Raw genomic sequence first — 26,117 nt, 5'->3', positions numbered from 1 at the left:
GGAAGTCAAACTTACACACATTTTATACAGAGAACACAATACACATGGGTCCAATGCCTAGAAACAACAGGTGAACTTTACAAAAAAAAGGCATCTCCTTCATTTTTACTTCAATCTTGCAGACAGTTTAACATGGAGGAATGACTGCAGCTGATGGTTTTGATGCAAGTAGGATGTATTTGTTATGGTTATTTTATGGCACAAAGTAATCTGTGGAGTGACTTCCCCATCAAAAATGGTGGGATTACACCAAGGCTTTTTACACGCTCAAACATTACTTAGACAAGAACTTGAATGAAAACGTGAAAGATAACAAAGCAACGAGGTGATTTTGTCCATGCTGGTGATTTTCATTAGGAGCAAAATCCTTGCTGCTTTCCCGATTCTGCTACACAGACATTGTTGTTCAGGAGTCAGGGGTGTGTTCAGCAATCCATTCTCTTTTACTAGGAAGCACCGACCAGCTTCTAAATCCTATTAAATATCTACCCTTCTCTACTAAACGTTACAACATGTGACTACTTTCACTGCTGAAAATGCTCTGAAAAGAAAAAAGGGAAAGCTACATAATGCAGCATGTGGAAAAAACAATTCTGCTGCTTTCTCTCTTTGATGTCACTAAACCTCACTCACACAATAAAATGATGCACAGAACAATGTCCGGTAGCCAGCCAAGCATTACGGGGTGTGGAAGGGCAGGTCCCTTCATTGTCTTTATTTTTACACAGAGTTTATTGCATTTTGGTGTCAGCAATACAAAAATAAACCTCCTGAAAGCCAGCTTCAGATTCATGTAGAAGAATGATTATGTTCATCTGCAAAAAGTTGCTGTAAAGTCTCCCACAGCAAATAAATGAAACATAAAAGTCATCAGGCTTTAGCAGATTAAACTGGTGGAATAACTCAGACTATTTTATTATTTTTTTTAGTTCAGAAGATGAAGATGACATATTTAAGCAGATTTAGAGAGGATATGTGCTCAGCTCTCCCTACATTGGCACAAGCTATGTGAACTGCTTGTTTAACTCCAGGAAAACTAGAATGCAAACTTGTGTAAATATCTCCTGCATCATGACCAGCTCCCTGCAATGGAGAACACCCTGTCACACAGCCCATTTCATAAACATTAACCATTCAGCTTGTTTTTTCCCGGTACTCCAGGATACCAGCTGACTGCTTGTTTTTCTGTATGAAATGCAAAGCAGCTACAGAAATGCAACCTTTCCAAGTAGATGATTAAAATGGTTTAACACTTCTAGGTGCTGCTCTTGGCAATGCCTACACCCATCTTGAGCTTTAGACACCACCATCTGCCCTGGTTTCAATATAACCAGTCACATTATTGAAGTCCATTATGTGAAAAATGTTCAGGAGGACCAAGACCTGATCTCCCAAACGTGTTTGGAGAAAAATGTTACAAAACCATTTTTACAGCAAAACAGCAAAAGTACAGTTGAATAAAGGAATAACTTTATGGCCTAATAAGCATGCATTATAGAGTTCAAACAGACCTCCTTTTAAAAACAGCATGAAAAATACATCAGTGTTGTCAGCATTTAACATAAAAGGCCACAAAGGCCTTATGGCTGATGTGATGTTGGTGGTTTACACTTGTTGCCATTTTTTCCCCCTCTGTTTAACAGACAAATCACTTAATGAAAAAGAGCATGGAAAAAGCATCGGCCTATCCCAAGACACTGACTATGAAATTCCCACAGAAGAACAATGAAAACCTGAGGTCACCACACTATTTCAAGTACAGACAATCTTGTGGGGTCTTTGCAGTTTCCTTTAAAAAACATTATGAGCATAATGCAGGGAAGTGCCAGAGGTTTTTGGAGGGGAGGCAGTGCTGCTGTTTTCCATACTTGCGCAAACCACTGTCTGATTAGCAGTGTTAGCAAGGGTGAGAGCAAGACGTGGCACAGGCAGAGAACACGCCAGGTACTTCACTACATAAGGGCCATCTTCTTCCTGTGTTCAGCAAACCCAGCAGAATGAGTTTTTACAGCTGATTCCCAGTTGTCTATAGGAGGAAAAACAAGGGTAGGGAGAAGGAGGCTTGGAGTTTTTTACTTCTGTTGTTGTCTTTTCCTTTCAGCACTCCTCCCTCTTCTTCACAGCTGCAGGTAATGCAACAGTTCTCACACAAGCCTACCAGCAATCTGCTACTTCTACAATCCAACTATGTGACCAGACTGGGATCCTCCTTATCTAGGTATTTGGAAATATGAAACTGTAACTGCTAAGCAGAGATGAGTCAATAAGGGATGGGCATGAGGACTCAGCATTCACTGTGAAGACAGAAAAATGAATGCTGAAACCCACCTTTTACAGAGCAAACCCAGGCATTGCGGACAGAAGCTCACAGCAGCATGCACCACCCTGGAGAAAGGAGACCTGCTGGTGGTGGTGCAAGGCTGGATGCAGCCAAGCAAGGGAAATTCTGATGGGACATCAAGAAGCAATGTGTCACCGTGAGGGTGTTCAGACACTAAATCCCCCACAAGCTGTGGGATCTCCATCCTTAGGGATATTCAGATCTCAATAGGACAAATCCCTAAGCAACCTGATCTAACATTGAAGTTGACCCTGCTTTGAGTAGGTGTGCTGGACCAAATAAACTCCTCTTCCAACCTGAAGTATTCTGTGGTTCTCTGAATTTTAGCAAGCTTAAACAAGAATAGGCCAGAAGACTGAACTGCTAGTATTCCTATGGAATCCCATCGAGGGATTTCAGAGAGCTGTGAGATCTTTTCTTTCATCTGAGGCACAAGCTGAGACATTACATGGAGAGAAAAGTCAAAGCTGTGGTATGTTTTGACCATGCTTCTTTAAAAACTCACTGCAGTCAGAAAGAAATACATGAAAGAAATGCCAAAACGTCGCTTCATGTTTAAATCTAATTTTACTTTAATGACAGAAAAGCATGAATAGAAAATAAATAAATCTATGATGAATGCATTTAATCCTTTCAAAGTATTAAATCTCTGTGCTAAGAAATGCTGTTATAATTAATTGCTGTTAAATTATAATTTTCATTATCAGAGAAATATTTTAAGTGTAAGAACACGTATTTAAACAACCACTGCGTTGATCAGGGATTAATAATAGCTGATTTCATAGCCTTGCTGAACAATGTGTTTAGTTCATCCAGTTTCCATGGTCACACAGTAATTTACTGTTGATAACCACATGCTATATTGTAGAGTCAGACGCACTATGCTGTACTGACAGGTTGTGGAGTAAAAGCAGTAACACCACAGGTAAACCAGGCCATGGCTCAGCAAGCCTGTGATCTAAGCTAAATCCCAAAGGTGAAAGCTGAATGAGTAACAGCAATAAAAAAATTGTAGATTACAATGAAAATTACTTGTATAACTAAAGGAACCATGGTATTTATAACATGCAGTTACTTCTAAGAAGGGAGTTTTAAAAATGAATGGATTTTAATGAGATCTGAAACAAACTGCTAATAAGAAGCGTTAGAGGAAAAATCCCTAATCTTCTCTGGCTCTAATCTGCAAACCCATCATGCAGAGCTCCAGCTGAAGTCCTGGACTTCTTGTCTTTTGAGACTGGCAGAATTGATGCCTTCATCTGTTAGCTTGCTCTTTGAAGAAAAGCTCCAGAAAACTGAACCACAATGTAAACTTCAACACACACATTCCAATCAGTCACTGTGTATTGAACTTCTTTTTTAAGAAATCTACATGGTAATTAAAAAATAATAATAAATCTTTCTCACTATGCCATACCTGCTTTCTTGGGACTTCTGAGGTACAAACAAGTTGCACATACATTCTAATTCCTCACCTCAAAAGTTTCCTGCTGGTCTGTTTGATTCCAATCCAAAGGTCATTTACTGATCTGCTTTTGTGGGACAGTGTGGCATGTTTAAGCAAAATCATTTTAGCCTTTAGAGTTATGCAAGAGTGGGGAAAAAAGATACCTTTCCAGCACAGTATTTCCTACCCATGTAATAACTTTCAAAGCAGTACCAGAAAAAAAACCCACCCTTTGTTTGAAACGCTCAAAGATCTCTCTGAGATTTAAAAGGTGACACAAATTTGAAGGAATTAGCTGGGTAAAATTATACTTTGAACACCTTAAGCGTGTATCTTCATCCAGAAGCGTCAGTTGTTTTTCTAGTCTTAAAAGTTGACTTGTGTGTTGTACTAATTGTGCAATGAATGCATTGACTATGCAAACTGAAAAGCTCTACATGGGTACAAAGGTGTGGCTTCTATTGAAGTTATCCATGAGAGCTCCCAATAATTTACCTTCACTTACTTTCCTTAGCTTTTAGCACACTGAGAAAATTAAGTGCCAAACATCATCACTCAGCATAATCAATATAAGAAGCACCCAAACACTCCCGATCAAACTCATTTCACTGATGCCTCCTTAATCACATTGCACATGGGCTCTGTATTCTGGGCTTTCCCCTCCCTCAAGATGTGAAACAATATTGTTGGGTTGTATTTTTTAAAAAGACGATGAAATATGGCAATTAATAAAGGAAACAGAACACAAGAACTTCTGAAAACTAAGTGTCTGATTAATGCTCCCAGTTGTCTGTTAATGCAATATTGATGTCATTAAAAAAATAACTCAGGTATTTGTTAAGCACAGAACTATTGTACATTTGCCTTACACATGCAAACAGGTTCTTTGAACTAAGACTGTTTGTGTGCTTATACCCATCTTACACACCTTCATAGCCAAATCACACAGACATACATGTGTACACAGGGCATGAAAATGTATTTATGGCTTCTTACATGAATTGTGTGCACTGTACTTGTGTGTTCCTGACACCTGAAGACATGACAACTCACTGATTTTCAGGTTTCCAAACTTATGGGCATATTTCAGACTAACTCAAATACGCAGTATGTTTATGCATAAGAAAAACCTCCATGAATACACTCCTGAATATGAAGTCCACGGTGACCTGCAGCTAGTGCCAGAGAAATGTTTTTAAACTTGGCAACAGGAGCTAAACCAGAAAGGAGAGCTGACTTACGTAGCACAGAAAACAAAAGGTGTTCTGGCATTAGGTAGTTCACAAACGTACACTTGAAAACTGCTAGGAACTGGATGTGATCAGCTACGCTCACAGAGACTGGAGGAGAAGTAAACAGCCTGAAATGGGTACTGTGGAGCTCGCACCACCCTGTCCAGTCATTTTAGTAATTCAGAAAAAACAGGGTGGGGGGAAAGTCCCCTCTCAGCTGCTGTTTTATTCTGTGTTGTTACAACAGGCAGGTGCTTATCCCAGCCTTGCTGTGCCCAACCTAGAGAGAGCAGCTCTCTGGGAGCCAGTACAGAACTATGCTCCATCCCTATGGAGGATGCCACTGCCAGGACGTGCTGCATGGCTAAAGATTTTACATATTAGGTGTCCTTAAGTGTTATCTGTTCTCCAGGATGACTTGCGACTGCTTTTGCTAAGAAAAAAAAAGTATCTGCAGCAAGGAACCAGCTGGAACATGGCTGGCCCCAGCTGCAGAGGACACACGAGCATCTTTCAAGTGGCACAGAGCATCATTAGCATCAATGTGCAGGCCAGTATCAGTGCAACTTGCCTGTTAGGAGCAAATGTTCCAGTAAATAAGGATTTATATCATGGGGATTTTATAATATACTCTATCAGACATCATTATTAACATCTTTATTTGGGGGGAGAGACAGAGAGAAAAAGCAGTTAATACGTGAGCAGCAGCAGGTTTATGGAAAAAAATGTGCCGTACTTCCATGTCTCACTCCGTGAACTCCTTCCATAAGGAGTTAGGCAACAGCTACGAACAATCATGTCTAGATGCAACCAGCACATAATCTGCTATTAAGAGGGTGAGGGATTATCAGCACACCTGTAGAAGTGACAGTGGCCAGGACATCACCTAGGGAACAGTCAGGAAATTGTCTATGGGCATTGCCAATTTTCTAAATTTACTTCCTTGAGCTAGAAGTGAGACACACCTTCCTGTTACCAGGTGAGGCCATGAGGATGAAATGCAACTCGCACCCCACAGGGTGAACGAAGCCTGTGAACACACAGAGAGGGAATGGCGTGCCATTCACCTCTGAGAAAGCAAATACAGTTCCCTCAGCCATATCTAAAATAGTTCCCAATACCCTTTCCTTCTCCTTTGGGCTCAAGATTAGAGCCTCGATCCAATTAGACTTCATCCACTTAAACAATGAACTGCCACGTACCCTGTGGCTTTCGTCAGCACCTCCAGCCCCGGCGTGCAGGGCACAGCACAGCCCCCTTGATGCAGGGGGTGGGAGTGGGTGCACCCACCTGCACTGTGGGTCCAGACTCTGCCATCCCAAGGAATTACTTTTATTTAAACAACATGAGACACTAGGCATTTAAAGGTAGGGTTAAGCCAAACTGTTGAACTCCCCATGCATGAGAATAACAGAAAGGTCAGAAGTTCAGAACCCAACCAACATCTGATGTTTCTAGACACCTCCCCTATTTATTCAGAGCCTTACTAGATTGCCATTCCATAACGGCTATTACTTATGTTAAATTGCAATCGAAGTACAGTCACATCTGCAATTTCAGAGCAGTCTCTTTCATTATATTGCCAGACAATCTGGAAAAGCTGAAAAGAGGAACACACCCTGAAAAAAAATGGCCGTTGCACTACCAGAGTAGGTCTAGTCTTCCTGGAAATAACTGTGGAAAGATACTAAACTATATGCATAATTAATTATTACCCAAAGCAAACCATAGTTAGTTGACTACAGCTGAGACAGCCATGTTTTCACTTTCCTTTTTTCCTGGAACCAAATCATAATCAGATTGTATTTCAAAAAACTGGAAACACTGCCTGGACAAAATGAGCACTAAGAACTGGACTTTTGGTTGGGGTTTTTAATTGGGTTTTTTTTGATGTTTTGGGGGGGTTTTTTGGAAGGGGAAGGCTGAACCCAACATACGGTATCAGTGTGGAGAAGCTGAAACCAAAGAGGAGTCATTATTTGAGAAGAATGAAGGAGCATGCCTGGATTTGAGAGACAAAATCCCATGAGCGAGTCCCTCGGCGCTGTACTGTTGTGCAGTGCCATTGCCTTTAACAGGGCTGCCTTGGTTTAGATTATCTGAGAAGTGGGCTCTGCATATTGGCTGATTTTCTGAAGAGTTTGGCAAGCCATTAAGTTAAATTTAGGTATCTTTATTAAACCATAGGGTTTTTCCACAAGAAAAATCTGGGCAGCCAGCATTTATTTTGTTCAGATAAACTCTTAAATCTCTTTGTAACAATGCTTTGTTTGGTTTAATCCTTGCAGGCATAAAGCCACCCCTTGCTTGTGATTAGAGAGCTGTGGTAATAACAGATCATTTCTGTACCTTGCCACCACACTTTCTTCACCGTCTCTTTGGTATGTAATTCTCCGATTATTCTACCCGAAAATTCAGTTCTGATAGAATTAAAACAGACAAGAAAACTTAAAGAAACCAACTCCCAAACCAAAACAATTCTCAGAAACATATGCTTGGCCATTTTGAGCAGAGATCATGCATCATCCAAGGTATTTGCGGTCTCTGCAAGGGACAACAAATAACCAATTCCTGTGCGATGCCATTTGGGATGATACTTTTCCTGTTTGCTAACATGGGAAGTATTCAAAACCTGCAAATGAGAAATCATATTTATGAGCTGCTTGCCCCCCCCCCCCTTTAATATAGTTTTACTAAAAACAGTGCAGGATTGTGCATTCTACCAATTACCTGTCAAACAGAAAACTAACCCTGTCCAGTGTAAGTTTGTCATGTACATGGTAACTGGGCCTGTGCCTTCAAGAATTCCAGCTCATATTTTTATGAACAAACCAAACTTGATTGAACATGGAATTAACAGCACTTCCAGTTATCTCATGAAAAGGCCACTCGGTAATGCCCGATCTTTCACAAGACCTTTGAAAAGCCACAAACATGGCCCCTAGACTATGCCACAGTAACTGCCTGCGTGTCTGCTTAACTGTACTGTTCCCCTCAAAACTGAAGGGCCTTTTTCTTTAAGCTTCTTTCTAAGTGAAACAGTGGGGCATTCAGCACGGCTACGAGACTGGTTAATATTAGTTTGGCTACAGTAGTTCTCTTTCAACAAAGGAGGCTCTCAGGCCGGGATACCCTCATTCCACCAGCAAGTGTACAAGGTCTTTTGTGTTAACGTGGGCTCTCCCGGCCATCGTGACCTTAGACTCCACATCAAAAGTCACAAGCATGAGTGGTCACCATCCCTCTTTTCTTCTCTGAAAGAAATGCAAGGATTCAGCTATATGCGTTTCTAGGAGCAGCAAGCAATTTTAGGCTCACATGCCCTCCTTAATTACATGCAGGCTATCACAGAGGACAGTAGGGCCAGAATTACTCTGGGTGCTAACAATGCTCAGTATGCGAATGAAATTACCGTGCAAAGCTGAGTGAAGAGTAAGGCCCTCCTCCCATCAAGTGGGGAGCACACGTTATCCTCTGCTTCTGCATGCCAGGTCACCACCTTATTCTTCTTGTGCTGAATTTCAGAACTGCTGGAATGCAGAGTAATCCATGAGTGTCTTATTCTCTCCACAAACGAATGACACTTTACTTTGAAAGGACTAATTTTGAGTTGGGAGGGGAGTTGTTTACCTAATACTTACGAAACAATTTTCATCTTTGGAGTCGTTACGTCACTTCACTTGGACGACAACACGGGGAAAAGGACCATTACCTGCCAGCCCCAGATATAAATTCCCAAATGAAATTCCAGATTTGATTTCTTGTGGGGAGAGCAAGCAGAGTCTAAACCACCTTTTTTCTATCTCCCTCACCACAGCTTTTAAAGTTAATGGAGACTAATTCCCAATATTTGGCTTAACAGTTTTCCCAAACCTGTCTATTCAACGAAGATAATTCGTTTTCACATAAGGAAAAAATGTGTCATTGTCACAGCCTGCTACTTAATAGCACATACTTAATACTTATCGATTCAACTTAAACAGGAGCAAAAAGACCATGAGAGCTGTTAGTAATCAAACATTCTTTCAATGAATTCTTACATGAAATTCAGACTCAAGCAGAAGGGGTGCACCTACCAAACCCCACATCCTGCTCTGGGATATCACAGAAGAGTAGTTTAGTACAGAAAATAGGAAATGGGGATTTTGTGAATCACATTGCAAATCTGTAATATGATTTTCTTCACCATTTCTACTTAGCTTAGGTAGCATTTCATCCACTTTAATAGTCAAAGCATGTACCCAACAGAAAACTGAAAGGTGAAAGAAACTGAGAAGAAAAAGGAGGAAAACACAAAACAGATTTGAGAAAGAACTCAGGAATGAAAGCCTACCATTGTTCTGGCTTTTTATCACCACTGTCATCTCTGTCCCTAGTCTTTTTTTATTGCCCCACTTTCCACAGAATTTAATGGCAAAACCCACAATCAATTTGAATAGGGCTCTTGAATAGGAAAAATATTTGGAATAGTAGCCTGTACTCCTACGTGGTTACAACATGCCTACAAAACATTGGGATCGTCTGTGACATTTAGCTTATTTGAGACATCCAATGCAGAAACACAAAAGGGCCAGTTCCTGTGCTAGCACAAATGGCTGTATTTCCAGATTCGCAGAGCTACGGGGATTTACACCAGTTAAGAACATCACACAAACCATTTTACTGTTCTAACTCTGGCAACAAATCACCCCCAGGGTATTCAAAATACCTTACTGTCCCATGTGAAAATATCTGCTTACAAGCTTTGTTTACTTCACAATTTCAGAACCACAAAAAGTGCACCAAAATTGTCCTTTTTTAAACAAAATTATGCTCCAGAGCCTAGAGATTTCTGTTTGTTTCAAAATTAAGTTTCTTATACACACAGTTAAAAAACAGATACTACAAACATAATCTAAATAGAAACTGAAGAGAACAGGCTACAAAAAACCTGAGGCAACAGCTGAGAGTTGTAAATTTTCAGTTATTTCAGTGAGGAGCCAAATCCAATTTAAACGTTTACTTTTCCAACTGTATCAACACTGACCATATTAGCAGAAATACCTTACCCTGTCCTCTTTTAACTTGCCTTCTGTATCTTCACAAGTACCAAAACCCATAACCAGAAAAGGTAAATTTCTGGAAATTTTGAAGACATAAAAGAAATTTCAGAGCTTTTGGAAAAAGAAAGCAGGAATTTGGGGCAAAATGTTGTCTTCAGTAGCTATGGGATTATCAAAAGCTGGTTTATTTCTCTAACAATGAGAAATTCCTTAGTCCTCATTTAATCTTGAGCCATGGTAACAGTTTATCTAGCAGTAAAGATGGAGTTGCCATACAGCCCTTTAAAACAGGGAAAATACAAAATAAAGTTGGACTTTGTTTCTCACTGTTCATTCTGAAAAAGTCTTTCACAAGAACTTTCTGTTAAATTTTCCTCAAAATCTCATACTTAGTTTTGTGAGATTTTTTTTTCTTAATTATCAGGATTAGGAGAGAATGGGAGTGAAAGGTTTGAATGCTTTCTTTAAGTTCCTGGGTGTTTCTGAAGTTTATCCTTCATAGACAAAACTATTCCAGAAGGTTCTGCAAAACCTTCTTCCAAAGGTTTGCTATACATCATTCAGGCAAAAATTTAAAAAGCGTAGAGGCAAAGTTAGATAGTTTATGCATAACAAAATTAACAGACAACATGCATAGTCACTGAAACATGGCTTTCACCTCTGGCTGTACTCACTTCATCAGTCCCTGTCCGAAGAAAAGGGCATGAAGCACAGATTCCCTGTACCCTGCTGCAATATTTAGGAATAAATAATGGCATCTGTGTGTCATTCCACAATTTCTACAATGGAATTGTAGGCTTTTACTTCTGGAAAGGGCAGAAATAAGGCAGCTCTGAGTAGCCTTGTGTCACCGTGATTCTCTGCATCAGTTCTGTGCAACAATGGGATGTGCGAAGAGTTGAAGTTAGACCAGTTGGTTTTATGAGTAGACAAATACAGTCCTAGGAAGTGATTTGCTACAAATGTCTATTTTAATGAAGAACCTGGACATGTTAGTTACAACTCTTATCCAGTCATTTCCTCCAAGTTAAATCCCTAAATTATACATACAATTAGTTGGCAAGATCACTTTTATAACCTGTACATTTGAAATATTTCTAGACAGAGAAGACTTTCACCAATATTCAGCTACCATCTTTGTTTCAGATGGCTAAAATGCCCTAAAACTGAGTCTAGGATTCAGATATGTTTGCAGGAATCTTTACATTGGAAAGAAAAAGGGCCCAGTTATCACAGAAATGCACATTCAACACACTGCATTTGACATCACTTAAAAACTCTTTGCAAATCTGACAGGGCTTCTGACCATGTAGCTTGTGCTCATGTGTTCACCAAAGCCAGAAGACTGAAGTATGCTTTGACACATGCAGGCTTTGGAGCCGTTGCAGACAGCAGAAAATCAAGCAAAATTTGCCACAGGAATATGAATATATTTGCAACTTCAGTGGATCTGAGGGCGGGGGGGGGAGGGGGGGGGATCCACGTCAACCAGACATATTTTATCTGGAATGAAATTCAGCCTTCCTGAATTTCACCTTTAACAGTAATTACCATAACAAGAAATGCCAGTGACCAATTTGGTAGACAAAGTAGGATGTCCTTCAGTTCACTAATCACCGCCTGTAGCTATGCAGGTCACTGCTCGCAGGAGACTGAAATCCTTTAAAAGGTAGATCTTGCAGCAAGGAAGACAGCTGTTGAAACTGTCTTTTCAAAGGGCACCCCCATAACTTCAGAGGAGCCTGGGTGCAGCAGTAGATGTCACTGCCTTAGCCCAGGACAGTACTTCAGCAACTCCTGCCAACTTGTCAGTTCACAGTGGGAGCTCCCCGTTTATCCCTGGGCATAGGCAGGAATTTGGGGCTAAGATTTTCTTGCAGGAAAAGCTGTGGGGAAGCCCTGCTTCAGAATAGAAAAAGAAAAACAAACAGGAAACTTTTCCTGCTGTTCTGCAGCCTGGATGGGAACTAATCTATGCATACAGATCCCTGTATTATCGAAGCTGATTATCATTGACAACTTAAAAAATAGAAACTGTGTGTGTCTCTTTTTATGCCAAACCCAAGCGCAGACCAAACCTACTTGGGTCACTGCAGATCAAAGGATTACACAGCCAAGGAGCTCCCCTGCTGATGAGCACTGCTATCAGAACAGGGGGTTTGCCCCAAACGCCCAAGATACTCACACAACTGCATTTTGGTTTCTGGTGCAGGTAGTGCTGGGTAGCCACGGTCAGTCTTTTTTCGCCATGAAACAGAGTTTAGAATTGACCTAAAGCCAGCTTAAACACCTCTGACGGGAAAGAGAGCTCACCTTTCCTACAGGCTTATTCCAGTGGTCACTACAATAGGTGTCGAGTTTTTCAAACCATACTATTTCTAACACGGCTCAAAAGTAGTAATAAAATAAAGGCACTTCCACCCAGGCAGCCTGGTCACCAAAACACATCAGGCTCCCACTAGAAATGAGCAGTTTCCAGTTTCCAATCTGAAATGCAACATTAAAAAAAAAATAAACAAAATCGAAATGTACCATACAGCAGGGTACATCACAAAGCTCCTTTGAGAGCTGGCTTTCCTCCAGGGATTTATCAGGAGCACAAATCTAGCTCACCCCCATCCCCCAAGATTTTACATTTGTAATTGCCAGTGGAAATTTCACACCTAGGGCACAGCCTTAGAGCTGAGACCCAACTTTCCAGTTACACTGCGGGAGCTGATAAAGTCACCAAGCTACTAAATACCAGCAATGTTAATAAATACCATGCTGTCCTGTTAACCAGGTGGAAAGGAGCCTGTGAGCAGTGATGATAGCTGCTTCTGGTGGCAGCTTCCCTGTGGCACTGACTCTGGCTGCCTTCACTGTGGAAAGTGATACATACAGCTGCAGGGATCTCCTTCCAAATTCCTGACTTGCATTAACCTCTTCCTGCCAACTCCTACAACTGCGCCAAGCCAATCCAAGGGATCCTGCCATGTTAATGTAGCACAGGTGACAGCCTTGGTTTATGGTTATAATACATGTCGGTTTGCTTTTCATTTAATTGCTCAACCGAGCAGGACAAATTTTCTCCACTGACGTACTCTGCACAAGCTACATGGCAACATGTTTTCCACATACAAGTTTTGGGGTCCTGTCTTTACTTGCAGAGAGCTACTCCAGTCCTGCAAGACAATCCCTTTCTACTGAACAAGTGGCCATGAGAACTAAAACTCCATGCCTAGGTTTAAGATGATAGCAACCACTGATACTATCTCTCACTTATCATTCCAGGACTGGGCCAACTAATCATAGTCAGAACTTACAGAAACTTAATAAAGGAAACAGAACTTGCTAAAGCATTTTTCTCCCCACACCTGCGCCAACATTCTCACAAGCACAAGGACTGAGTATGCTAAAATTCTCAATTATAATGCACACGAGTTCAGGGTTTCTTTTAACACAAAGCCAGCCTTGACTCACTTGCAGCACTGTCTTCTGCCACATCCTGCTTCACTCCAGCCCATCAAGGCAAATGGGAGCTGGGATCTCCTGCAAGGTGACCCTTCCCAGGCGCAGAAGGAGCCAGTCTGGTCCCTTCAGGGCAGTCCCACAATTTGCACTGGCTTCACACCCCAGTGGGACAGGGCTGGAAAATCTGCTTTAAATGCTCCACAATCATCATCAAGTTGAACAAAGTTTCGTTACAATCATCACTTCAAGGCATTTAAAAGAGGTGGAATGTAGGGAGTGCCTAGGTGATCACTTATGATCTGAACTTGCTTTGGCCCGGGAAGAATTAGGTTGGCTCCTCTTTTCTTCTCATGTGAAGCTGCCAGTGCCAAATCTAACGTATTGTCTATCTTAGGAAAGAGGAGATCAGAGAAAGTTGTCCTCTACTCATTGCTGATCACACTTCTGCTTCGTACAGGGCCTGAGGACTTGCTCTGTATTATTTTAGTCAAAATAATATGCTCCTAAGCGCTTTTTTTAAGGAAAACTCCCAACCTTCACTGGATCTAAACAGCACCTTGCTATAATCTAGTGCAAAGCTGTGGATTCCCATGAGAATTCTAGGAACTGAAAAAGGAGGGGCAAATTCAGTGCGGGAAGAACATGAGTAGAGGCTACAGTAACCCTGTATGGTGTCAATACTAGTGCTGCTCTAGAGAGCTGTCCTACCCGAGGCAAGGCAGATGAAACACTGTTATAAAGGAGGAAAACACAAAAATAAAAAGGCAGGAAAGCTTCAAAAGGTACTTTTTACCAGAGACTGAAGGTGGTTTGAAACATACCTGCTTTTACTTGTTTGTACACTTTCACAGTGAGGAAGGTGAAACTGGAGATAAATTTGTAATTTAAAAATATTACATATGTTCAGCTCATCCTTGCTGGGTCTGAGTCTGGATGCACTGAGCAATGCCACAGAACACCCAATGTTTTCACCAGAGCCTTCCAGCAAGAGGACAAGAATCATCTTGAAATCTCACAACTACAAATTAACGGCTTTTTTAGATATTCTTCAGAGAGCCATTAATCCAAGGAAAGACACCTTCTGTGTCAGCAGAGTTAAGCCACTTCCTTTACAGCACACAATATTTTATATGGTTATTTAGCATTTCATGGAGTATCTAGTGTATAATTTAAAACATTTCCTGTACCTAAGCTCCACCCTGAACAAGATCATTGGCAGCACTATTTTTCTAGCCTGTCTACCCTCTCTGCAATGTGAGTAAACAGCTATGGGATGGTCTGCTGCAAAATTACTCCTTACAATTGCAGGAGAATTCACTGCATTTTATCTCTTTTGTTAGAAGAAAATGCAGTACATTTAAGGAGAGCATTGCAATTTTTTTTTTTTTTAATTTTTTTTTTTTTAAGTCAACACAGTGCATTCCACTGAAGGGAAAACTCACTTTCTGTGCTTTCAACACTGCGGTCTGCTTTCCTCTTTCAATGTGATGTAAACACACAGATAATGGATTCCTGAAGCAGTGACCCTGAAAATGATAAAATCTGCCTTTTTTAGACTGCTAACTTAACCAGCAAAGAAAGAGGCGTGAGGCAGTATTTTTTTTCCCTGTGCCACAAACTTACCTCGTTCTTTTTAAAGCAAGTACCTTCTTTTTAAAGCAAGTACCGCAGCCTAAGATCTGACAGATATCCAAGATAAAGCCTCTATCGCATTCCCTCGTGTGCAAGTTCGGAGCCCGGATTTTCCATGCCTTGCCTGAGGAATGTCTGTGTTGCCAGTGTCATTTTATCTTCTTATATCCAGTATGCAGCCATTACTGTGAGCCAGTTTACAAGATAAACAAAGTACTATGAATGAATTTTTTTCCCCCCTCCTTCCTTACGCCAACAAATAGGAACATTTTTTGCACTAACCAGGCTCTTCCTCCCTCTCTGACAGGAACCTCAGGACCACACTTGTGGCACACACCAGAGTAAAATAAGAAACATGCACAGAAGGGCTGAACTTCCCTGTACTCGGGCTGCTCTGGGATTATTTATGGAGTCACATGGATGTAAAGGAGGAGGAGGTTTGGTTTTGGTTAAGAGTTCTTTTTTATTTTGAAACTGCAATGCTAGAGTTCATTCATCCCTGGCACATGCCTTATACAGAGAAACAGCAGAGCTTGGTTTACCCTGTCTGAGGCAGAGAGATGCTGGGCACAACCCTCCTCTGCTGCACTGCTAATGATCTGGATTTCCAGCACAGGTCAGAGGCCTGCCCTTTAGAGAGCATACAACCACTCCCCAAAAGAAACGTCTGTTTTCTCACACAGATAGAGAATATAATGGGAAGACATTAAAGGACTGTCTAAAAGTAGAGTAACACAAAATGAAGAAAATTGAGAATGTTAAAGTACATGAATGCTTTCTTGGAGATCTTCTACTACATGACCAAACTAATTCGTTTGGAAATTATGCAACTATTCTTCATTTGAAGACATTAAGCTACCCGCCTTTACAGGAGGTACACAGGGAATCAGAAAGGGCTCCCACACTGCAAACTGCACCCAAAGCAAGCCAGGATTTTATGATTAATTTCTAGAGTTATGACTGTATTTTAATTAAGGTTAAAATAAATAGAAAGACCACTTCCTCAGTCTCGCCCTTATTGTTCTAAGTGACTTGGTCTGGGTTAGTCCTCATCTGTAATGCTGAGTTGGCTCAGACGAGGACATGCATCTTAGTACTGCGTAAGACTGAGGACACCTTCAGAGAGATAAAAGCCACACAGTATCTCTTAAAAGAACTCAAAGCTTTTTCCTATAGCACCACTTTCGGCCTCTCATTAGCACCTTGATGCAACGAGAACAAGCCCAGACTAACATGTTTACGGGGATCATACCATAGCAACACCTACAAAAAAAAAAAAAAAAAAAAAAAAACACAACAAAAAAACCCCAAACAAAAAAAAAAAACCCAACAGCACAGGCTTACCTTGTAACTGCTTGAATCTTCCTTCTAACTGATTATAGTTATACGGCACCTGAGATGCATATCCTGGAGACAATGGCCCGGGCATACTTGTTGATTTTTGTAATTCCATTTACAGGTAACAGAGGGATACGATGAACTGCAGCATAAAGGAACCACAGGTTTCTCTACCATACATCCAAGTAAATCCCAGCTTCCTCAGTAGTTTGGCTTCAGTCCCTAGAGAAGACGCTCTCACTGAGCCCTAAGTAAATAACAGCTTCGGTTCAAAATCCAGCAGTGTGGGTTGGCGGTAAGTTGTCTGTACCGGATTCAAACTTAAAGCACCATGAGGGGGTTTTTTTGGTGGCGTTTGGTTTTTTTTTTCACCCCCACTACTCCACTATAGGCAACTCAAGTGCTCGAATCTGGTTTCAAACGCTTGTCTGGCTCTGGCGAAAATAAATCGAATAAAAGCAAGCCTGCGATTCAGCCCAAAGTAAAAGCAGCACGGAGCCAGGCGCTGCCGTCCTCGCCAGCACTTCCAGGAGCCGCGCACACCTCAGACCTTTCTGCTGGTTTGTAATATAATCAGCAGCCGCCCGGCTGCGGGCTGATGTCACTTGATTACCATAGAGCACCGTGGAGGAAACGAAGGCTGTACCAAGGGCGAAGGGGCGGCGGAGCAGCAAGGCTGGAGCAAGTTCTTCCGCCGGGCCCAGCCCGCACAGCCCTGAGCCGGGGAGGGGGGCAAGGTGGTCATGGGGTCCCCAAGGCCTCGGCTCCCAACACGCTGCCAGGGCCACAGCAGATGGTGGTATCTTCCTGAGCAAAGCCGGTGGAATTACAATCTTTTGTTTAGAGCCTCATGTAACGGAAAAGTCTCAGATTACTATCACACGAAAAGGAGGGCGCTTTTTCTTTATTTATCTGCAAGTCCGTTCACTTGAAAAAGCGACACACGCACGCACACAGCAGCGGCACTCATTCGGTATTTAGCAAGAAGCGAGGAGGGGACGCAGAAAGATGTACGCTCCAGCACGCTGGGAACAAGCGAAAGCTCTGTGAAAAGGTTCTTTAACCAGCCAATTCCTGTCGCTTCATTTTATGTTACTTGTCGATATTGAGGATTTTGACATGTCCTCTGGATGTGGCACCTTGCCCGTTTATCAGCATGCTGGGTATTATTGCAAGATTAGTGGTTGTCTGGGCTGTGCACTGGAGGGGAAGGGCTGTAACGTAAATAAGAATGCCTTGCCTCCCCTTGGCACCTTAATACCCTTCTGCAATATAAACGTGCACATCAGCAGCAGCGGCAGGGCTAGGTACTGGAAGTCCATTCCTGCAGCTGGCATTAGGCAGAGGATGTCAGTTTTCCCTCAGGGGCGTGAGCTCCTAGCCCTCAATTACTCATAAGTGAAATTAAAAGGTCAGTTCCACATTCACATTCTCAGCATGTAGCATTTGCCTGTTCATTTTTAAAACTGCTGATAATGTTCACACAAAAATTTCTTTTTTTCCTTCTCTTGCATTTCCAAATTCCTTTCAAATGGAATTCATGTTGTCTTCTCCTCCCACTCCGTCCCCTCAATAAACATTTCAAAATGTTGCCTTTGTTTTGATACTGCCGTTTCACAAGTTTTTAGTCATATAGTAATTTATGTGAGGACAACTCCTGTGGGAGAAGCTCAGTCCACTCCCACTGACTCGCTGCAGCCCTAGCTCCTGCTAGGCGTAGGGTGGAAATTCAACCAGCCAACACACCAGGAAACAAATGTGCAAGAAGTCCAATCATGAACACTGCTAATTTAGGGAGAAGTGATGGAAGTCAACACTTCTCAATTGAAGCTGGGGGTTTCCAAAAACATATGGACTGCTGAAAGTGCCTGGCACATTGCTCCCAAGGTCATAAATACACTTAAAATATTTATGGCTTTTAACTATACTGTTTTATTTAAAACAACAACATAGCCCTAGTCCAGGTTGCTTATTATACTGATGCAGAAGGGCTTTTACTAGCATATTTCAGTGAACCCCTTTTTATCAATATAGCTGTATTTACACAAGGCTTTTGGTACTACAGCAGACCTCAAGTAGAACCTAAAACATTTTTGAAAGTTGGCCTTCAATCCTTTCAGCACTACCTACACTTGGCCACTAAAGACTATTCAGCTGACCAAGCCAGATTTTACAGTGTCATGGAAAAAACTATTGTCCACAGGGGCAGCTAAAATGCCGCTGTACAGGGGACCAAGGTACTGCAGGCTTGTGCCCTAAATGCAAGGTGAAAAGAGGATCTGAGGAAAAACCTGCACTTGCCACTGCAGCAGGCAGGATGCTGCTCTCCAGACAGCAATGCAGTGGTGTGGCACGGCGAGTCCCCTGTTCCTGCTAAACCTTCCCCTGATCATCTTTGTACAGCCAGCTGTCCCTCCAGCATGCAGGGACCCACACGCTGCTGCAGTTGTAGCCATGGGATTTCCAAGCTGGGGTGGGAGGGAAGAAGGGCAACACAAAAATAAAAAAGGCTCCAAAATTCACCAGAACAGAGCTCAGTAAACTGAGCCGTTTATATACAAATGCAAACTCCCCCAAAGCTACAGGAGCACGTTTTACCCAGCACACAAGTACAGGCTTATTTCTGTCACAAATTCTTTTCCTGCAGCTTTCTACCAACAGCAGCTTTTGCCTGCGATGCCTGACGTACGTTATAATTAAACGAAACCCTTCCCCTCCAGAGCAGGCAGGCAGCCAGGCCCTACCTGCAGGCATATCAGCTCATTACTGTCCCACCTTGAGCAAACAGGTGTTGCTATGCAAGCTCAGAAGGTAAAACTAAAGTCTAAGTGACTGACAGGAGAGCTAGCGCGTTTTTAACACCATGAAGGCCGTAAATCAGGAGCCAGGAACTTTTCCCCAGCTGAAAGCTTTCCCAACACCTTTGGTAGGCAACACACTAATGCACGTGACCATTATTATAAATATTAAAAAGTAAAATATTACAAAAGCAAACCATTAAAAACTAAAAACAATTGTTTGGCTTTGACCCATATAAAACACAGACTGGCTTTCCCCACCCTGTCATAAAACATTAATACCACATACACAAATGTACACTTCAGATTGTCCCCTCTGGGACAACTGAATCTGGTAAGCTTAAGACTCCCAAGAAACACTGAACAAAAGTTGGGGTTTGAGTCTTTTTGTCCATGTCCCCTCCTGCCCCCCCCAATTCTGGCCTGCCCAGTAGCACTGAATGATACCTTAAAGAGAAAGAACTGCAGCGGTTATGGAGCAGTGCAGGCTACACAGCGAGTAGGGAGACAGCTAAAGGGTAAGGGAAGAATCTGTGTTTGAACTGAGCTTATTTTGTTCAAGATTTGAAAAACAGAGATGGAAGACCCTAACACGTTGTGGAGGACTCGGGCAGCACTCACTGTGAAATTGTGACCTCATTTTAGCTGCCATCCAGGTTGACATTTGGGCTGAACAACAGGTCGCCAAGCAACAGATGTGACAGCCTTTGTTAATGATCGTATCAGCTCCTGGGGATGGCCCTAATCGCCAGGTGCTGCTGACTCATCTGCCAAAGCATTACTGCTGCTTTCCTGGGCCTCTGGCGTACATTTTGAAGGCTCCACTTCACAGGTTGGTGCTAATTCCGTAGAAAGAGCAAAGCAAAATGGGGATCTGTCTGTATTCGTGCAACACTACACCCTATGTAGCAAGGCTTCTTAAAAATGGGGATCCTGCCAGTTCCGATTTTTGAGTCACATCAATCCCAATACATTCGTTTGCTGTTGACTCCAAATTAGTAAACTTGAGACCTGTTATCAAATCGATCACAAGGCTCTAGCATGCTGAGCCCTTTTTTATACCTGGTTTCTACTCACTATCTCTGTTTCTCTTTAATTGACTCAGCCCCTGACAATACTAATTAGGTAATGTGCTATGGAGGGGAATTAATACTTTAAAGGACAAAGATAACTTTTAGCACTGGCCCAAGTGTAACTTACCAAATCAATACTGCTTGAAATTGTTGATGGAGTAATTCATCACTGATTACAGTGTTGGAGAAAAATAAGGGCCAAATCATATAGTAAGTTTAGTATATTAGAGAGGGAGGGTTTTGTTGGATTTTTTCCCCCCTCTAAATTTTGTTCTCACTTTTCTCCCATAGCTGTGAAATAATTTTTGCTTTCATTCTTTCAGTTGTACCTCTCCCATAGTACTTGGCTGGTAATGATGGCTTGCATTATTTGTGTACTTGTTAAGAGTAAATAAAAGTGCAAATTATTATCCACTTAACCATAACACAGTGTGACTTAGTTGACACAATCAGAGGTTTGCAAAGCCTCAAGGAGAACAAGAGGTTGATTACAGTAATATTATGAATGTACAAATAACATCTGGAGGGAGGTGCTTACCCCAGAACAGAAAAGGATCTGTCCCGGGATCTGTCTTTATGTGGTTCTGAAAATTGCTGAAGTGAATGGGCTCCTATCACAAAGGAAAAAAATAACGTTTCTAAGGAAAAAATTAATGTTAGATCTAGCAAAATTACCATCCAAATCTCTAATCAACAATGTTTCTAAGACTGAACAAAACTACTCCTTTTCTCAGCCAAAAAAAGTCCCTTAAGAAAATTCTTAGCATATTCTCAAAAAAAGTATAGGCAAAAAACCCTCTCTAAGAAATTCCTGGCCAAGGATCCAGTTCATAACTTTTGCAGAAAATAACTGGTAAGCGTGCAGCGTTAGTATTACTCACAGAGCCTCGTTAGAATTGGAATACCTAGAAATTCCTCATCAAACTACACTATCTTCCACCAATAAAGTCAACCAATATTGGCTGGCTTTACTGGGTCAACAGTGAAGATAGTCCATGTAGTAGACTCAATGTCCAAAACAGGCTCACCCTCAAAATACATTCACTTAATGCATTCATGAAAAACCAAGAAAAGCAATGCACAAAACATCCCCTGGGTACCACGAAACAAATGCACGCTTTGTACCATTGCATTCTGAAAGAAAGATGCGATTTTACAACTCCACGAGAGACAATTATCTTTCCAATGGGAAGCAGAATGCACGCCAGAGCTTACAATAATTACGAATCTGGTTAATCATCACCCTTGTCTTTTCTCTTTACTCTTATTTGCTCTTGTAAATTCTCTAGCTGGTGACTAACTAGAAAAAAATTACAAGATAAAAAGGATGATTTATTAATCTAAAATGCCACAGAAATCACAAAACTTTTGCTCTTCTCCTGAAAGAGGGTAAAGTTCTTACACATCCCCTCAGCACCACAGTTAAGAACTGAAAACTCATAATCATGCTTGCCTTTCTTGACTTCTCTGCTGATATGCCCATCTACACACTAAAACCAGAATCTATCCCTATATATGTAACAGAGTAAGGAAAGATGGCTTTTGCTGTGGATTGTTCTAGAATGTAATAGGAAATAGTTATTTTTATCATGTTTGACAATTTGCATAACATTAATCCTGAAGAGTTAGCTGTTTTCCCTTCAGTTTATATCTAAGGTGCTGGAACACAGAGAGAAGCAGCCCACACACTAAGCAGAAATTAGCATGCCAACTTAATTACCTCTTCTGCAGGTATTAGTGGGAAGAGAACCATTCATCTTATAAACCTGCCATTTCCTGCAATACTTAGCAACTGTCTCAGAAGGTAAAAATAAATACAAACAAAACAAGAGATCTTCTCTTAGGTAACACTTCCATTTCAGAAAGTATTTCAATTTTCTCTTTAAAGGGGATTTTTAGGTCAGTGGCAAATACCAAGGCATTTGCTCCTCCAAGTCCCTTCCAGATATATTCTGTTACTCACGTGGGCTTGGGAGAGCCAATGCAATCAAAAGGCAAGGGAAAGGGGCAGATTAAAAAGCAAGAGACAAGGATTTTTATTACAGAAGGGTCTGTTCACAGGTTTTCCTTTTGCCATGTCCAGGCTGCCCTTACAGCAGCTCTGCACCGAGTCCCAGGCACAAACCAGCTCTGGGCTCCAGATGAACCTGTAGGTTGTGATGTCTGAGACCAAAGCAGCACGAAACCTTTGGGAATCATCTCACAAACCAGGCCAGAATATCAACTTATTACTGAAACTGGGTCAGTTCCACCTGGTTTCAGGTTTCAGTTTACACAAGTCCCAGATTAACTGGAAAGTTGACATGACTTTTGTAACAGCATGTCCTTGCTAACTGCAACAGTGGAACAGTTGCCAGGAGAGCTCGCAGGGAAGAGCTACAGGAGGCACTCGTCTTTGGATGAAATCATGGTTTGTATTCCAGTCCAAATGGGTTCTTCTGAACTGTACTGCTTCCCATACTCCATGAACTCATCAAAGCAGGGAAGCCATCCCTGAAAAACTCTTAACAACTACATTTACAGGTTTTGTTTGTGGCCCACGAAATGCACTTGGGTTTGCTCCCTGACTTAGATTAATAACCCTTAAAAACTCTATTAAAATCAAGCAAGGTGCACAGGTATGCACTTAACGTACTCGATTTCTGTGAAATTTTGGCATGAAAACACTTCTTGATTTTCATCCAGAAAATTCTTTTTTATGGGTTTTAATGTGCTTTCTTAGAAGCTGGAATTATTTTCATTGCCTTTCATCCCCTCCTCTCCCTCTCTATTGGAATTGCATCTACGTTAATATGTAAGAGAGAGAGAAAGAGAGATTCCCACCCTCCTTTTTCTTTTCTTCCTTTTGCACCGTTTTCTTTTTTTTCCAGTTTGACCACAAACACAGAAGATGCACTTTTGCTACACCATAGTCACTCAGACATGAAAATTAAATCTCCTGCTACTCCTGAGCAAAATGGAAATTGGGTGAAAACAACAAGCAGAACACACAGATCTTTACAAACCTCCATAAGCCAGAGTGTTTATTTCTACTGTTTCCCTTGCTTCACATAAATAGAACAGAAAAGCATATAAACAATATTAATGTTCACAAATACATCCCATTTGTGACCAACCACATTCACATGTGGTCAGTTTAGGGGAGAGGAACAGAAAAGTACCTCTCCATTTTGCCAGTTCCATAACTGGAGGAGCTTGAGCCCCTAAATTAAAAACCTCTGAAGTTACTTGGGTTCCCTACAGAATTTTAGATCCTCTTATACCTAAGCAACAAAGTTCCAGAAAAGCTGACATAGTACAGGCTTGTGCTGATCCTGTAGTTCAGTCAAAATGAGAGAGAAGGAAAACGTTAGAAAAAGAAACTGTTGGAAGTTTTTCTTTAAAAAAAGCATACTAGATGCAGAAACATGAGCTGAAAGCCTCATTTTTTTAAAGCCAATATAAAAGAGACATCTTTATGTTTATTTTCGAAAACCATCTTTCATCGAATCTCACCCACGAAATTTCCCCATCTGGGAATTGCCTATCTCTGCAAACAAAGCTTAGTGATCAATTCACAAGTACCAACTGTCTGAAACTCATGAAGTTTTTACTCCAGAGCAAACCACATTTCATTTAAATATCATGTATAGAATAAATATAACATATTATACACTTATATATACAAATACTGTCCACGTCTGACACCCATCCGCCTTAAAGGCTTAGTAACATTTAAAGGAAGCAAAACTTCAAAAAATCATCATACAACATACACATACAAAGTAGTTGGCAAAAAAAACCAGTAGTGTTTGCATTGCTCACTAGAAGAGTTCAAAACTGCCAGGAAGAATGCCAGAAACTAAAAAAGTGGAACTTGGAAGTGAATTTTCATCCTCCTCTCTGCTTGTCTGGTCCTCATCCCTGTTCCTGTTCTGTTTGCTTCTTCCCCATCAAGGCAACTCATCTCAAAGCAATCTGGGTTTATATCTCTCCAGGATATTACCTCAAGATAAGAATCAAAGCTCTGATCAGAGAGAATGATTTCATCACTAATCTTTCCCCATTACAAGAGATCCAAGGTTCACAGAAATTGGTAAACATTTTTTTAATCCTGTATTGAACTTCACTTTGCAGTATGCTCTGCTAGATGTTATTTATACTTCAGGGAGTGCTTTCATGCAGTATCCAAGCAACAAATAGAAGGAAAAATGCAAGGCACATTGCAGATTTGGCTGAATAAATACAGAAACATCGCTAGTTAGATGCTAAAGACATGAGACGAGAACATTCTCTTCTGCATACGCATTTTTTGTGGAAAGACTTCTTTTAAATTACAGGCTCACGACTAGGTTTTGAAATGCAGCCACAGCCAAGCTCATCCCTGATAAAAGTCATAATTTATTGGCAGGTATTTTCTGCACGCAAGAAATCCTTTCCATTAAGATGACTCAGCAAATTATCTAAAAACAATCTCATTTCAATGAATGGTCCCATGGTTTCTCTGTATTAAATATCCCTAAAACATTGATTCCCACAGCAAAGAACTTTATAGTCTTCTCAGTCTTCAGGTTTCCCATGATGGGCGCTATGGGTCAGGTTCCTAGCTGGTGTAAGTCAGCATGGTCTCACAGAAGCCAAGGGAGAATGCCAGTTTATACCAGCTGACAACCTGGCTGGTGAGTCTCCTCCTAAATCATCAAATTCAGCATGATTTTATCCAAGCTCTACTATTGTGCCCAGCTTAGCTCTCACTAACTGCATGGAAAGTAATTCACAGTGAGTGTTCTTCCTTTCCTTGAGCAGCTGGTGCAGCCAGAGGGTTTTCCCTTCACAAATCCTCCCCTGCCTCTCCGTGCCGGGCCTGCCTGTCCCTGCTTCAGCTGATGCAGAACGCTGCATCTCACTCATCTCAGCATTGCAGGCAGCCAAAAGCACATCCCCTGGTGCTTTTACTCTTTCCTGATGCCATGGTGATGAATGGACGATGAAAACTAAAATAGACTGGAGCATGCTGTGCTGTGCCAGTCTGGGAACTAAGGCATAGTTCTCACCTAAAATCAGTGCAAGTAAGTAGGCACACTATGGAAGTCAATGCAGTGCCAATGTGTCTAATACGCAGGTATGATAAAGCGGATTTACCTGCTTTCACGATTACCCTTATGGGTACTTAATTGGTAATATACTAAAAGCAGATACACACATGCACACAGAGTCAGCACACACATATCACTTTTCCATCTTCTTCCTCTACGTACGGATGGCTTTTTATATTTAATCACTTCTTAACTACAGTACAGAATTCTCTCATACCTTATTTTGCTAAATTGCTGTCCAAGCATAGCATCAGCCCTTTGTGAATAAGGACTGGCATTTGTCTGGAGTTCTCCTCAAGAAACTATGAGAAACCTATATGGTACCTGTATTCCAGTCCAGGAGCTTAAGGCACAGGAATTCAAAGATCTCAAGATCCATCAATACAGGCTCTTTGCTGGCAACATGTTGGGCTCTCCCATGTACATGTCCAACTCAATATTGCTTAGTCTTGAAAGAATTTAATCAGAGATATAAAATGACTGCAGCTGTCAGACTTTCCAGAGTGGGGCTGCCAGCAACTGCTCCTATCCTGCTCCCTCCCCAAAGATGCAAAAAGCCTCTTTTTCCAGCTCCACTTGTCCTGCCCAAGCAATGTGTGCCAGACCACAGTTATTCACCAGGACACAATCACTTTCATGCATCACTCTGTTACTAAGTAATCATAAATACTATCCAGGAAGCAGAC

The 26,117-nt window shown here is 41.4% G+C and overlaps 1 protein-coding gene across 6 annotated transcripts in view; it reads right to left on the bottom strand.

Annotated features, from left to right (window-relative positions):
- SPTBN1 (spectrin beta, non-erythrocytic 1) overlaps positions 1-26,117 on the bottom strand; it is a 135,626-nt gene that overhangs the window by 61,757 nt on the left and 47,752 nt on the right. Inside the window, exon 1 of one of the 6 annotated variants that reach the window (XM_049799688.1) lies at positions 16,492-17,053. The exons of 4 other annotated variants lie outside the window; for them this stretch is intronic. In XM_049799688.1, coding sequence (XP_049655645.1) covers positions 16,492-16,600 — 109 coding nt within the window. In that variant the 5' untranslated portion in view covers positions 16,601-17,053. Of the gene's footprint in view, positions 1-16,491; positions 17,054-26,117 lie in introns of those variants that run through there. One more of the 6 variants, XM_049799687.1, reaches the window with a different exon arrangement.

Source organism: Accipiter gentilis, chromosome 5, assembly GCF_929443795.1.
Source record: "Accipiter gentilis chromosome 5, bAccGen1.1, whole genome shotgun sequence".
Taxonomy (NCBI): Eukaryota; Metazoa; Chordata; class Aves; order Accipitriformes; family Accipitridae; genus Astur; species Astur gentilis.
Note: the sequence above shows the minus strand (reverse complement) of the source record. Positions and strands in the feature narration are given on the sequence as shown.